Source organism: Lacerta agilis, chromosome 8 (assembly GCF_009819535.1).
Source record: "Lacerta agilis isolate rLacAgi1 chromosome 8, rLacAgi1.pri, whole genome shotgun sequence".
NCBI lineage: Eukaryota > Metazoa > Chordata > Lepidosauria > Squamata > Lacertidae > Lacerta > Lacerta agilis.
The window spans coordinates 50141527-50157085 of NC_046319.1; the positions used below are offsets into that span (position 1 = coordinate 50141527).

The 15559-nt window shown below is 43.6% G+C and overlaps 1 protein-coding gene across 5 annotated transcripts in view; it reads right to left on the reverse strand.

Annotated features, from left to right (window-relative positions):
* Window positions 1-626: 626 nt before the first annotated feature.
* The window catches only part of WTIP (WT1 interacting protein), a 60971-nt gene continuing 46038 nt past the window's right edge, over window positions 627-15559 (reverse strand). For 3 of the 5 annotated variants that reach the window (XM_033157386.1, XM_033157385.1, XM_033157387.1), the window contains 5 exons: window positions 10189-10251; window positions 9472-9602; window positions 7273-7324; window positions 5891-5959; window positions 627-5277 (listed from right to left, as the gene is read on the reverse strand). In XM_033157386.1, the coding sequence (XP_033013277.1) occupies window positions 5125-5277; window positions 5891-5959; window positions 7273-7324; window positions 9472-9602; window positions 10189-10251 (468 nt within the window). In that variant the 3' untranslated portion in view covers window positions 627-5124. Of the gene's footprint in view, window positions 5278-5890; window positions 5960-7272; window positions 7325-9453; window positions 9603-10188; window positions 10252-15559 lie in introns of those variants that run through there. The other 2 variants (XR_004427163.1, XR_004427162.1) reach the window with 2 other exon arrangements.

Consider the following 15559-nt stretch of genomic DNA (forward strand, 5'->3'; position numbering starts at 1 on the left):
ACAAATTCACCAGGTCCAGGTGGCATCTACCAGAAAGTTCTTAAAAGAACACAAGATGTGAAAATGTTGATCTTCTAACACAAATATAAAATAAAAAATTCATTCCAGTAGCACCTTAGAGACCAACTAAGTTTGTTCTTGGTATGAGAAGTGTGCATGCACACGAAAGCTGATACCAAGAACAAACTTAGTTGGTCTCTAAGGTGCTACTGGAAGGAATTTTTATTTTTTATTTTTGTTTTGACTATGGCAGACCAACACGGCTACCTACCTGTAACTACAAATATAAAATTTCTCACTAAGATCAGCTTACATACGTGAGGACTGGAAAGTGGCCACTGTAACCCTAAAAAAAAAAAACCACTGGCACATTTAAAAGTGTACAAAGGACAGCTGTTGGAGGGGTGTGTGTGGATTTGTGGGCGAGAAAGGGCTTGTACCATTTTTCCCCATCTCTTCCATTTTAAATGCCCTGCTTCCTGATTCAGCTTTGCCATTTAATTTTTTTTTAAAAAAATAAAAGTGCAATGACAAAATAAAAAGGTTTGGAGCAGCATGGCATGAAACACAGTTTGTTCCCATAACCAACCGATTGCCTTCTACGTAACACACTATAAAATCAGAAGTAACTACAAAATGTCTTTATTGAAAAAAAAAAAGCAGATTATAACATCTAAGGTTAATGAAATTCTGACTTTTAATATTAAAAATAACTTAGGACGATAGCAAGCAGCTTCTTTAGATAAATAAATCTACATTTCCCAACTTTAATTCTTCAACAATCAAGGAAACCAAATGACAAGACAAAAACCCGACAAGTCAATCTATGTACTAACTAAAAGGCCGAAGGTTTTAGAATGATATATACAACAAGGTTAAACTAACATATTTGCAGCATGTAAACTAGACACGATATACAAATTGGGCTTTTAATATATTCCTACAAAATAAAAATCAACATTGGTCCAAGTTCTTGGAAAAAAAACTATATTCTTTTAAAGAAAATGAAAATAATTCTCAAGAAAAAAACTTAATTTAAGTCAAATTATATACTCTAGTTATGGCATTAGTTCATGATGAATCACAAACTTTCCTCGGGGCATGAGAAAGCAGCTTTTGTTTGCCTTCTTCGAGCTTTGGTTTAAAATTCTTGGACTTCTTGAAATTCTGAATTTCAGAATGTGCACCCTCTATTTTTAAGCAATTCTCTTTTCATTCAAATTCAAAACTACTTTGGGTCTTCCTTTGGAAACCTTATAATTCTAAGGGATATGGTGGATCTTCCAAGTAGGCTGTTCTTCTTTTGCATTTCCCAACAAGAGAGAAATAAATGTGGAAGGCAAAATTCCTGCTTTTTTCATTAATGCAAAGACCAAGCAATGAAACTGAAAGCAGAAAGAATAGGAAAAAAAATCACCAATAAATATTATGGCACAAATGAAAGAAGCGTTCCATCCCTGTTGAATAAGAATTCTCTCGAAGTCTTTGTCCCTCTAATCCAGCCTTCTGGTGCCCTCCAGATGTTGGACCATAACTCCCATCTGAAGGGCACCAGGTTGGCAAAGGCTATTCTAGTTCAGTGTTGCTTCCTGACTGGCAGGAATTCTCCAGAGACACAGGCAGACACAGGCCTTTTGCATCACTTGCTACCTGTTCCTTTCAACTGGAGAAGTCTGGGACTGCCTGCACGCTGAGCTATGTGCACCCACCCCCCAAACAACTTGGAGGGAGTTTCTTTTTATACTTTCCAAGGAAAAGAGGTAAAACGTTTCACTCTAATTTCAGTGCACACTATTTCAGAGTGGCTGTGGGAAGCTTTCTGGATGCCTTCTTCTTAACAAAAATAATTAAGGAAATCTAAACAAGCTCTGTTTTTCAAAACGGAAAGAAAAATGTTGGCAAGACACAGCCCACTGAGCCGTGATCAAATTCCGCTTTCTGTGGAAAAACAGTTTATGGAAAATGACATTCTGGACAGGGCAAACTTGGTCTTGCTAGAAATAAAAAGTTTCAGCATCTATACAACAATACGGAACTGCATTAAAAAAAAAGACCTGAAACATTTTAAACAAGTGAAATTAAATACTCCATTCCAACGGATGTCAGTTTTAGAACAGTAAAACAGTAGTGTATGTACATAGTGTGGATGTTGTGCTATTCACTGAAAATTAAGGCAGGAATATGAATTAAAAGGTTTGCCACTAATATGGCCAAGGCACTGGGTAATACAGACTTCCCTGACTTGGCGGCCTTCAGATGTTCTGGACTGCAACTCCCATTGTGATTATAGGGTGGGAAGAGAGGAAGAGAGTTAAATGTAAATGTTAGGAGGAGGTCGGTTTTAGGTGGCTGGCCCCAATCCAGAGATCACAGGAGAAAAGCATGCACAATGTTGGACGTACAGCAGGGATAACCAACATAAATGCTGCTGGACTACAATTCCCATCAGCTCAGGTTAGTATGGCCAGTGTTCAGGGATGATGAGAGTTGCAGTCCAACAGCATCTGAAGGTACTTCAGTGGCTACCTCTGATGTACCGAGAAACAAAGCATGCTGTACAAGGGATCCAAATACGGCGAGGCATCCATCACTCCAGGTTGTGGCATGTGCTAGCCTCCACACCCCATGAAACAAGTTGGGCCCACTGGATCAAGACTGTTGTTTCCTACACCAAGAGGGCCCAAGCATTATCCTGCATCAGTTCAAAAAGGCTGCATTTCTTCCTTGCTGGAGAGAGAACAGGTATATTTTTAACCCATTACACTTTATAATATAAAAGGGGGCAAAATCTCAAAACTGTTCCTTTGCAATTTATTTTCCCCCTGTATAATTCCAGCAAAACAGTTTGGCAACCTTCCTTGACTGATGCCTTCTAGGTTTTTTTGGACTAGAACTTCCATCAACTCCAGTCACAGCAGACATGGTGTGTGAAGCCTGCTTTGAGGGGGTTCGGTTTGGTTGCTTTCAAAATATAACATGATGTTCTGTTGGCTGCTGCAGCTGACAGCTTTAAAATTTAAAAGGATCAGATTCTTAGTTTTGCTTAAATTACTGGAGCATACAACTGTTTACAGCAGACAGAAATCTGGCCCCCGCATGTAAAAGTTAAAACCAGTTAAAACATGCTTAAGGTCCATAAAGTCTTATGAGCCTACAGAGTTCTGGGTGTTTTGTAGGTGCTCAGGCAAAACAGGAAAATATGCACATTTCATGGAACTCTTTGTGTTTGTTGTTATTAAATATTGTTTTTACTTCCTCTTGGTCTCCAAGGACATCTCCAAGTAGGTCTGCACATCATTAAATTGTCTCTGTAGAGACGGTGGGTAAAGACTTTCAAGGTGGATTTGGTGAAAATGAAAATTTCAGCATGCCACTGGCAAATCTATCAGTACTCCCATCTTCTGCCACCCTGTTTTCCAGGGTGATTGGTTCTTGTCACTGAACTGTCCAAACAAGCTGCTCTTGCCAGACATTCTAGGCGATTAAACGATGTCTAAATGGCCTTTATTAAATGTGGCATGACCCCACTTGAGCCTGAAAAAAAATCAGGTGGGAGGAAGGGAGATATGAAGCAAATGCCCCTCAGGGCCTCCTTGGAAAACTGCTATGTGCTTGTCAAGGGTCACTTGTTTTCTAATATCCTGAAATCAGTTTGAAAATGCTGGGGATTCAATCATTAATAATCTGACCTCCAGAGTTGAGCTTATCAAGAGGCAAGCTGCAAAAATCCAGCATGGAGCAAACCAATTCAAAAGGACCTCTCTGGAAAAAGCATGTCTGCCACCTGCAACTGAAACCACACCATAAATCTGCTGCCCTTAAAAACACACACACAACAAAGGCAACATATAATCTAGTACAACTGCAAAACAAGTAGAATTTTGCATAGTCAGGAGGACTGAAGTTATTAGCTGAAATGGGTGTAAAAGCTAAGAGACTGACCAAAACAAAAACAAAAACAACACACCAGAATTTGAGGACCTGGGAATCCACCCCTAGTGGCTGCTTATCTGCCACTCGTAAGCAGGCAGTGATGTCCAGAGTGCCAGGGCCAAGTCACTGTGGGGAGAGACATGTTAAAACAGGAAACTCTCATTCCTTGGTTGCCTCTTATTGGGCTTGAATGAGCAAGGGAGCATCATAAGGCAGAGCGGGGACATCTCAGCTCTTAGGAAGCCTTTCAGGTTTCTGCATCCCATCACACCAGACTTCCTCCCAGACGTTTTAGACTACAACTCCCATTAGTCCCTGCCAGCACACCAATAGTACTATTATAAGCAACTATGCCCATAACTATATAGCTGCCTGCCAGCTCAAGGAGGCTATGAGGTCTCAACCTGCCCTGCAGTCTTGGACTATGTTGTAACTGGGTCTGGCCTGCATCCCTAAACTGGTAAAATAATGGGCACCAGAACTCCCACACAAGGGGTCCCAAACACATAAGAAACCCCCTGCAAAAATGCTTGTTGCATCCATGATTCCTCAGTGGGTTCAGTTCATATAATAAAATATTCTACAAAGAGCTTCTTTCACATCCCTCTTGCTGGCACTGTATGGAAGCACCGTGGGCTAAGACAATGAATTTCTCCCACACAGAACAACTTCCTTCTCTTAAGCCATGTTTAAATCTGACCACGACTAAAAAACAAAAAACCAATCCTCTCCTGCAACAACCACCCAGACCCTCATATTGTGAGGTCATTTCTCAAAACGCCTCAAGCCAAGATGCAATGAGACCCAGGATAAAAATGTAGCATTTATCCGCTTTCTCCTGCAGCACTGCTGCAAGTGGTTAAGATTCTTGCAGGGACCCAAACTACAATGGGACAAAACTATGACGAACAGATGGCCCTGCCTAGCATAGCACAGAAAACAACACCTCTTGCTGCACTTTTATAGTTACATCCACGTGGTGCATCATTTTTCAAGTACCCAGTGTCTTGGGAGGAATTATTTTAGGCACACACTCTGAGAGGCGCACCTCTCTTTTCAGTCTCAGAAGCAATAAATAAAACTTGGCTGCTTTGTCTCTTAAAAGAAGAACTGACAAGTCATCTGTGGAAATCTTCTCCCGCCAACAGCGGCCTCCCCTCCTGGTTGCAATTTGATGGGGCGCGAGACACCTCAGAGTTCTGTAATGTGCATTGGGTATCCAGGGGGAGGGTGGGGTGGCACTGTCATACTGAGGCGCCTGATGTGACAACCGTGGCAAAGCAAGTGCCCCTCTAAAGGATAACAACGGCGGCCTTCTTCGTCATTGAGCTGGAGTCCACAGTCCTAAGAGGAACAAGAGTATGCACATGTTAGGCGGCTGGGGAAAACTCCTAATGAAAAGAATCACATTTAGGCGACCCTCGCCAACCTGGTGGCCCTCCAGGTGTTTTGGACTACAAATCCCAACAGCCCTTGCCGGCTTGTGGCATGGATACTTGAGGGGATGTCTTCTCCCACATCAACCAGCTCTATCTCACAGTCCCTTCTCCAGATTCTCCTGCCCCCTAAAGAGTGGAAGCAGTGCACAGAACCTTTTCAGTGGTGGCTCCCAGCTTCTGGAGCTCTCTCCAGGGAAGCTCACCTGGCCCTATCTTAATGTTTAAGTGACCGGCAAAGCTGCCCATTTCATTTCCTCAGCCTTTTATCCTTTGATGGATTTTTGCTGCTGCTTCCAGTGCTGCATTTTACTGCTGTAAAGTGTTTTCCTGATATAGACTGCTGTTCAATTGTGTTTTAGGAGCTATTGTAAAGCACCCTGACATGTTTTCTAATCAAAATACTGTAAAAATAAAAATGGCGGGCAGGTAATGCACAAGTGCCAAGTTGGAGAAGGCTGGCTTAGACCAAGGCCAAAGAGCCTGCCTTACTCAAGCACCGGAGAAGGTCCAAGGTTTACCTCACAATGGTAACACTCCACGTGGTAATCCCTGTCCATCGACACCACCCGGATGGTCTCCTCGGAACCCTGATTTGAGGAAGGTAACAAATAAGGTATGGCAACATTCTATAATTTCCCCCTCAATGGAAATAGGCCCTCAGAGAATCCCCTCCCCATTTCCCCCCCCCCCAAATTAACAAGAAAATGTCTCTCTTCTTCACCCACTCTTTGCTTCATTTGGGGAGGGTGTTTCTGGAGGCTGGCTCTAGTAGAAGCAGAATTGTTCTATTTTATTCCATTTTCTCTCAGGCAAAGATAATTCCTTGCAAAATACAGTGTACAAGTAAAGCCTGAGGCGCAGATTCCGCGCCCCCCCCCCCCCGAATTAGAGCTTGGTTGGGGCACTCAGGAGGTCAGAAGGGAGGGGCCCATACACCTGCAGGTTGTAAAGAAAAAGGGACATACAGCTACACACATCTGGACAGGAGCAAATACTAGAGTCTCGGGGTGAGTGGGGAGAGGAGCTCTGTGCCATGCAGAAATTTTATCTGCTGGCCTAGGGAAAGGTTATCATGCAGTTTCACAAGTCTCACCTAAGAGAACCACCTAACAGTTTGTGCCCAGTACGTTGCTGACTCTTCGCCAATGACCCAGGAGTGGCTTTTAGAAAAAACGGAACGGATGCTGCTGTGGGTGATTGCTATCCAGGTGCACTTATTTAGGCTGCACACATTTACTGGTAGCCAGGAAAGCATGTCAGGACCTTGTGGTCAACACATTCGACATCACCAGCAATAAGCAATTCTGTTCAGCACATTGTATTTGTTTGCACAACCACGTAATAAACAAAAAGAAACTCAAAATACTCTCTGGCTGTCAGCTGTAGCTGGGTTTTTTTTGTTTTGTTTTTTTTTGCTTCAGACAATTTGATATGCTTATGGAGGCGAGTAGCTAAATCTCATGGAGGAAGAGGGCACATTTTTTGTTTAAAGAACAGACCCCTGCCAAACAGTTCCAAAGTCAGCCTGAGTTGAGATGGGGTTAGAACACCAGGTCTGTAGACAACGTATTTTCTTTGCAGTCCAGAAGGGAGCAGATCCACCTTAAAAGGCTGTATAATATCTGCCTTGAACAGGCAGGTGGATTTTTACTAGAAACCTTGCTAACCTACCTTCGAGTGAGTCAGAGAGGGGGATGTGGAATAACCTGCATTTGAGACAACCACATGTCGCTTGCTTCAAAGTAGCCCTAGAATGATCTCATCATCTTCGTTGTATGTGTGCGAGCATCATAATTCTATGTCAGCAAAGTTCAAACACCACCCTTAAAGTGTTGCCTTCTTATTAAATTTAAGGAGGCATAGGGAAGGCTGCAAACTATATGCAAATAGAATACCATACCTGTGCTGGTAAAATGGGCTGGTTACAGGAAGCACATTTTGGTGCAAAAACCCTAGTATGAAAAGAGAAAGTATGTCACACTCTTGTTTAATAAAGAAAACCATATAAATTTAAGAGAAGGGTGGGTGGGAATATGACAGCATTTTAACTACAGCTAAAGTTTGGGCTCCCTATTGCAGAAGTCTTGCTCAAGCAGTCTTCTCTTTTGGCTCAACTCCCAAATACCCTAGTTGAGGAGGCACCCTTTCCCTTATTAATAAATTCACAACGTATCATCACTAAGAGCAAGCAGAATTTCTCAAGCTTTAAGCAGATGTTGGGCGTGCCAGATGTTGTTGAAGTACAACTCCCATCAGCCCCTGCAAGCATGGCCAATGGGCAAGGAAGATGGAGGTTGTAGTTCAGTTAACACCTGGAGGGTGAGAGGTACCCCCACACCTGTTTCAGGGGCTGGCATTTTTATGAGGTGCTGCATTCAATAGTTTAAACTGGCCTCCCCAAACCAAGATGCTTTTGACTACAATACCCATCAGCCCCAGCATCATATGGCTATACTAGCTGGGGCTGATGGGAGTTATACTCTAAAAAATCTGGAGGACCCCAAGTTAGAGTAGGCTGCCTAGGAGCGTTAACAGGCTGCTGGATCAGGCTATTTTTGGAGTGGTTAACCAGGACCCAGCCACCCGTAGCCTTAAAGATAAAGGACCCCTAATAGTTAAGTCCAGTCGCAGACGACTCTAGGGTTGCGGTGCTCATCTCGGTTTACAGGCCGAGGAAGCCAGCATTTGTCCGCAGACAGTTTTTCCGGGTCATGTGGCCAGCATGACTAAGCCGCTTCCGAAACCAGAGTAGTACACGGAAACGTCGTTTACCTTCCCGCCGAAGCGGTACCTATTTATCTACTTGCACTTTTTTGGCATGCTTTTGAACTGCTAGGTTGGCAGGAGCTGGGTTGCACAACGGGAGCTCACCCCGCCGTGGGGATTCAAACCACCGACCTTCTGATCGGCAAGCCCAAGAGGCTCAGTGGTTTAGACCACAGCGCCGCCCGTTGTCACCAGTAGCCTCAACCTCCATTAACTGGCCAATCCTCTTTTAAAAGCTATTCAAGTTGATGGCCATCCACTGCATCTTAAGGGGATATGGGTTGGAATTTCACAATTTAACTATGTACTATGTGAGGCAATGCTTCATTTTATCTGCCCTGAGTTTTCCAACACTCTGTTTCATTGAGCGTTCCCAAAAGTTCTAGTGTTATGAGAGAGGGAGAAAAACTTTTCTCTAACTACTTTGTCTACACCACACATAATTTTATACACCTCTAGCATGCCTTCCTTTACGTGCCTTTTTTTCTAAACTAAAAAGCCCCAAAGGAAGAGGAGGGGGAACCTCTGGTTTGGAAGGGGTAAACTTGGCTCACCTGGTGTTTGGCATTTCCCCCCAAACCACACAAAACCTGCCACACAACTGACATCACATGTAGTGTCAGGTGTGGGGCAGGTAGAGAAACAGCTGCCTTCAAGTGCGCTCCTCTTGGTGGTACAAGGGAAAGCAGGCTTTGGCTCTCCTGACTGTCACAATGCTCTCTTCCTGCACAACTTGGCACACTCCATTAAACCCAATACAGACCCCCAACCACATACCAGCACTACTGTGTTCTTTCTGAGCAGAGACTGAAAGGAGATTGTACAGAGCCCCCCAGGGAGCCCCAACTTTTGTAGGTCTCATACATCGAGCCCTTCAAAGACCACTGATGCTTTGCCTCCTCTTTAGCACTGTAAAAAGGCCCTTTAAAACTGGAGCAGCCAGATGCTATTGGACTACAACTCCCATCACCCCTGACCACTGGCCATGGTGGCAGGGGCAGATGGGCATTGTAGTCCAATAACATCTGGAGTATATCATGTTGGCTCCCCCTGATTTAAAAGGGTGCATTCAAGGCTCAGGACACCACCTTGTTTAATGCCAGCCTGGCATTCAAGAGCATCTGCTGAAATGTGCAAAATTATTGCAAGGCCTTCTCTCCCTTGGCCCCATTTACTCCCCGGTACTTGAATTTTGATTTAACACTGGATGATGCTTTCTTCTCGGTGCCGTTTTGCAATACCTGAAAGCAACAACCAGCCCTTCCTCATCTCATGCACAGTCCGTCCCCCCTCTGCCTCGTCCCCCCCAACATACAAGGTTCTGCGTTCTCACGTGTGATAGTCTTTCACACAGTAAATATTGTTCTCCACATCTACAGTGAATGGGACGCCATCTAGACATTCATTGCAGACCACACAGCGGAAACAGCCAGGATGGTAGGACTTCCCCAAGGCCTGCAAAATCTGGAAAAGAAACAAAGACAGCCCCAAAATCAATTCTCATCCCCTTGGAGGTATATTACCTACACAACAGCTACTACGAAATGGGTTAGCATTTGGGGAAAGAGCAGCAGCAGCAGCACAGTGGTGAAACATCTGCTTAGCATGCAGAAGATCCTAGGTTCAGTCCCCGACATTGCCAGGGAGAGCTGGCGGTGTTATCTGTCTAACTAACTCTCTGTCAGCCAGTGTGGGCAATATTGAGTTAGACCAATGGTCTGATTCAGTATAAAGGCAGCTTGCTGTGTTGTTCCCCTGCTTCCATTGGGCTCTCCCACAGTGACCCCAAGGTCTCTTTTCTAGTCAGTTACTGCAAGCTAAGACTCCATCACTGTATACGTGAAGTCTCTCCTCTCACCGCCTCCGCCAAAATCCCAGCAACATGAAGGCACCTTACTCTATCTTGAAGTATTGTTGGCATTTCAGGAAGGAAAGGAAACTTCTTAAGGTGTGTGTACATGTTTGGGTGGAGAGGAAGTAAAAGAGGGGAACAGAAACCACACACACCCCCGCCTAATATACTGCACATTTTAGGAGACTCTCCTCTTACCATTTCCATTATGAGGTGTCCACAAATGAAGCACTTTTCCGCTGTTTGCTGAAAACCTGAATACTGTTCAAGAAAGAAAGGGAGGGGAAAGGAAAGATGGTTACTTGCTTCCTTACTCTCTCTTGCTTGTTTTGTTTTACCTCCCAAAGCTCCCCACTCCAACAATAAGGTAAGCCGGCCAAATCAGGAAGGGCAACTGCCAATCTGGAAACACGGATGCAAAAGCCCTCTAAACACTCATCTTCAGAGGGAGAATAATTATTCTCAGATTCTACAAGCAGAAACTGACCTTTAATGCAGAATTACGATATTGGAAAAAGCAAGTTTTTGGTGGCTTTTGCTCCGGAGGTTTATTTGAAAACACAAAGGAGGTAACACCAAAGGTAGCTGGTATAGTTTGGAAATGAAGAAGAAGAGACGGGCAGCAACACTTTTACAATAATAGATTATACATAATAAATACATTGCACGCAAAAAAAAAGGATAGACTGACAGTAACATATAATGAACTAATAAAACTGAGCATCCTTGAGTTAAATTCAGCAGAGTAAAATGGTGGTGGTGAAACAAAAACAGTGGCTGGTCAAACTGTACCTAATAAGTGTTTATGGTTGCATCTTTGCCATGGCCGTTGTTCCGGGGCAGATTTCACAATCAGATTATCTCATGTGTGTGTGTGTGTGTGTGTGTGTGTATATATATATATATATATATATATATATATATATATAGTTGGAACTGTATTTTCGCAAAACTTTTTGAGAAAAGGGAAAGAGAAAGATTTTAAAAAGAGACAAACAGCCCAACAAGAAGCTTGCAGGAGATACAGAATGTTGGCATTTGGCCAAGGAATTAGCTTGCTGATGTCTCGGAAAACTTACAGTAATTATCTTGGAGGAGGAAGAGGAAGAGGATCAGGTCCCTGGTATTTTTCTTTTTATTAAAAAAAAACCTCCCCTACCTATGTCATTTAATAATGTTTCCAGCTAAGGGAAAGAGGGCGGGATTAACCATTTTTGCTTTTGGACTCATATCCCACAATTTTACAATAGCAAGTATCAGATTTGTTGAGTGGCAGGTAGCCAAGCCTGATCCCTCTTGCCACACAGTGCAGGAAGGCCTTGAGGTGAAGAAGAGGAGTTTGGATTTGATATCCCGCTTTATCACTACCCAAAGGAGTCTCAAAGTGTCTAACATTCTCCTTTCCCTCCCCCCCCCCCCAACAAACACTCTGTGAGGTGAGTGGGGCTGAGAGACTTCAAAGAAGTGTGACTAGCCCAAAGTCACCCAGCAGCTGCATGTGGAGGAGCGGAGACGCGAACCCGGTTCACCAGATTATGAGTCTACCGCTCTTAACCACTACATCACACTGGCTCTCAGAAGAAAACAGGGGCCCCTTCCCTTCCCTTGAACACTCTCCCTCTCTTTGGAAGGCTTGTCCAGCATCATCAGGCTCCTTTCCAGGCTGCCTGGAACCCCAAACAGGGGTACTTCCCATATGGGGAGAGGTTATGTTTTGTTACAATTGAAATGGTAGAGTTTAGTTGCAGAAAATGAGAGGGGCTAGTTAAAGACAAGAGATTACATTTTCTCAGCCTCCCTCAAAATGTAAACATACATTTGTAAGCAGAGTGTGCCAGACAAGTGCTTTGAACACCAAAATGACCGACCCCACCACAACCTCTGTGAAATTCCAGCCGGCTAATCTTTAAACACTTATTTGCTAGGGGATGGACTTTACCTCACCTTCCTTCAGTCCAATGTAAATAGGATGCCACACGACTGCCCTCTTCTCCCATGCAGAAGGGGGGCTCCACTATTGGCACAGCACTACCCTGTCAACAATGTACTGGCCTGACTTAAGCCACTGCTTAGTCCAGCATTTGATTATTTGAACCAATTTGGGGCTACTGCAGGGATCACTTCTGTGGGGTGTGGGTGTTGAAGTGTATCCTGTAGATAAGACATGGAACACAGTACAAGGGCAGGAAAAGAGGTGAACTTGTCTAGGCCACGTCAAATGGCCTTGAAAGCATGGTGGAGGCAGGGGTGTGAGGCCAAGCATCTAGCCAGTGTGCATACAGAGGTGTGTGGGTGTAGGTGCTTGCCCGCACGTACAGTGGTACCTCAGGTTAAGAACTTAATTCATTCTGGAGGTCGGTTCTTAACCTGAAACTGTTCTTAACCTGAGGTACCACTTTAGCTAATGGGGCCTCCTGCTGCCGCCGTGCGATTTCTGTTCTCATCCTGAAGCAAAGTTCTTAACCCGAGGTACTGTTTCTGGGTTAGCGGAGTCTGTAGCCTGAAGTGTCTGTAACCTGAAACGTTTGTAACCCAAGGTACCACTGTACTAACACATACAAAAATGCAGGAGGTGAGTGCAAAAGAAGAGCAGCTACTTTAAAATAAACTACAACAAGCTGGATTTCAACAAACAAATTCACTTAAAGCCCCCACAAATCTTTTAAAAATTGCAGCAAATCAAAATTGCTTTTGACCTAAAGCTGATTTTAGATCCAAGATTCTACACAGGTGCGCATGCACCTGTGTTTTTAAGGGAATAATTATTCCTTATTATCCATTTTTATTCTTTATTACTCTGTTGCTTCTCTGCACTGTATTCTGCGCCATTTTGTTTTTTCCGCACACGCTACACCAGGCTAAACATGCCCAACTCCCTCAACCATTCCTGAAACCAAGACTTGTGAGAAATGGTTGAGGAAGTTGGATATGTTCAACCTGGAAAAGAGGAGACTGAGAGGAGATATTCCAGCCATCTTCAAATACAGTATCTAAAGGGCTGCCACATGGAAGATCAAGCAAGGTTGTTTTCTCCTGCTCTGGGGGCTAGAACCCAAACCAATGACAAGAAAGGAGATTCTGAATAAACATCAGGAAGAACTTTATGACAGTAAGAGCTATTCAACAGTGAAGCAGACTCTATTGGAAGGTGGTTGGTCCTCGTTCCTTGGAGGTTTTTAAGCAGAGGTTGGATGACTATCTGTCATGGATGCTTTAGCTGAGATTCCTGCATTACAGGGGGCTGGATTCTACAATTCCATGAACTAATCCCAAATTATGTTATCAAAAGTAAATTAAGGAAGTAGTTTTGAATGTCTACTTGCTCATTATATATACACAACTGTGGCTGTAACTCATATATGTAGCCTTGTTATGGGGAATGGATTTAAAAATAAAGACAGATCTATTTAGTCTTACATGCTAAAATGGATGTAGTCGTCTTCCTACCAAGGAACTTGGGAGTGTTTGGCCTCACGACATCTTTGCAAGTTAGCCGGGAAAGCTGTTCTTTTTGAAAAATGTGCTAGAATTCAAGACTGCAGTGAGCAGGGATTTAACTCAAATCCAATATCCAGGGGTGGGGAGAGCACGGTGAGGCCCAACAGGCTTTTCCATAGCCCAGCATGAACTGAGTGAATACCCAGGGTGCTCTGGGGCCCCGCAGCAGATGAGTCCATTGGAAATGTTTCCCTGAAAAATTGAAAGCAATAATGCACAGCTGCCCTACAGTTTTAAGGAATCACCAAGATCTTCTCTGCTATGTTCCCTTCTTGCTTTGCTCTCCTCCTTTTTATCCCACCAGGAAAATGAAGCACTAGCCTCCAGAAGGCATGGGCTTCTGGCTATAGCGGTGACCATCTGGCCAGCATGTTTCATGAGGCCATGACCTCAGGGCTGAAGTGGAACAGGTGGGAAGGGCGGACGGCAAAGGATTATCAATGGTGTAAGCCTAGCTAATTCTCCAGGCCTGTCACTGTGAATTTAACTACACCATCTGGCTGTCATTTGATAAGAAAGGCAAAGGACCATTTATTGATTAATAGGGGACAGAACTCCTGAAGAATCAAATGGCCTTGGAGGCAGGATGAAATCATTTATGGTCCCTGGATGGCCATAAATTATGCTATTTAGTGGAGAAAAGAGGGAAGCTGATACAAAATCTATTTTCTATGTGACTAAACCAATTGTATTAAGCCCACATTTTGTGTTTAATGGAAGAATTGAGTTTGTAAAAAGGGGGGAGAAGGTGTTTGTAAAAGATGGTTTTCCCACTTAAGAAAATAGCCACAAATTCAACCACTGTTTTAGGGTTTTCTGCCATGTTCTGGATTTAACACCCATCTCCCTGCTGTGTACCCATCTGGTGGCCAGAGGAAGGCTCAGCTGCCAGAGCTGACTGGAAGGACATCTCCAATCAAACAAACTCTGAATAGCCTAGCTTTGGATTGCTGTGTTAGGCTGTAAGCCACTCAGGCGACAATGTTACTGAGCAACGTTATACAAAACTGATGGATGGATGGATGGATTTCCTATCATTGTTTTGAAATTTAGCCCTGAATATATACTTACTAATTTTGAACACACTGCATTTTAAACAGACTAAAAAGAATCTGATACAGTTTATACATGAAATGAACACAGGGCATCTAATCGTCTAATATTAAAACAGACTCAATATAAAATACACAGAAGACATACTCCTTCCCTCTACATTTTGTGAATGAATTGTTTATGGGTGTTTTGTTTTTGTTTTTTAAATTGAATTATTCATCTATGAAATGTTGCTTCAAGGGGGAGAGCACAATCTCTTCTTTTTCTTTCTGTAAAGCATACATAGGAAAAAATTGTGATTGGTGATGCATATACTGCATCGTTGTGTATTGTTGTATATTGCATATTGGAGTGGGTTGTTGTATAAGTTAATGTTGATTGTTGAATAAAGTTTATTTTAAAAACAAAACAAAGGGGAGAACACAATCACAGATTTTCATACATTTAGCAAAGAACAGAAAAGGCAGAGGCTGGAAAGGGAAGTATCTTAACCTTGGGATTTCACCTGAGAAAATGCTCTAGAACACCTTTTCAGTTCATTATCATGCAACCTTTGTACCTCCTTGCCTGAGGTTCTAGATCAGCCCTCCCCAACCAGGTGCCCTGTAGATATTCTGATCTGCAACTCCCTAGGCCAGAACTACCAATTTGGACTACAACTAACTACAGCTCCAGCCAGAATGACTGTGATGCTGGAGTTGATGGGAGGGGTAGTTCAAAAGAGCTGGAGGGCACCAGGCTGGGGAAGATGATCTAGACCAGGGTCAGCAAACTTTTTCAGCAGGGGGCCAGTCCACTGTCCCTCAGACCTTGTGGGGGGCTGGACTATAGGGGGGGTGAGCAAATTCCTATGCCCCACGAATAACCCAGAGGTGCATTTTAAATAAAAGGACACATTCTACTCATGTAAGAACATGCTGATTCCTGGACTGGAATCCACGGGCTGGATTGAGAAGGCGATTGGGCCGCATCCGTCCCCCGGGCCTTAGTTTGCCTACCCATGATCTAAGCCTAAAAT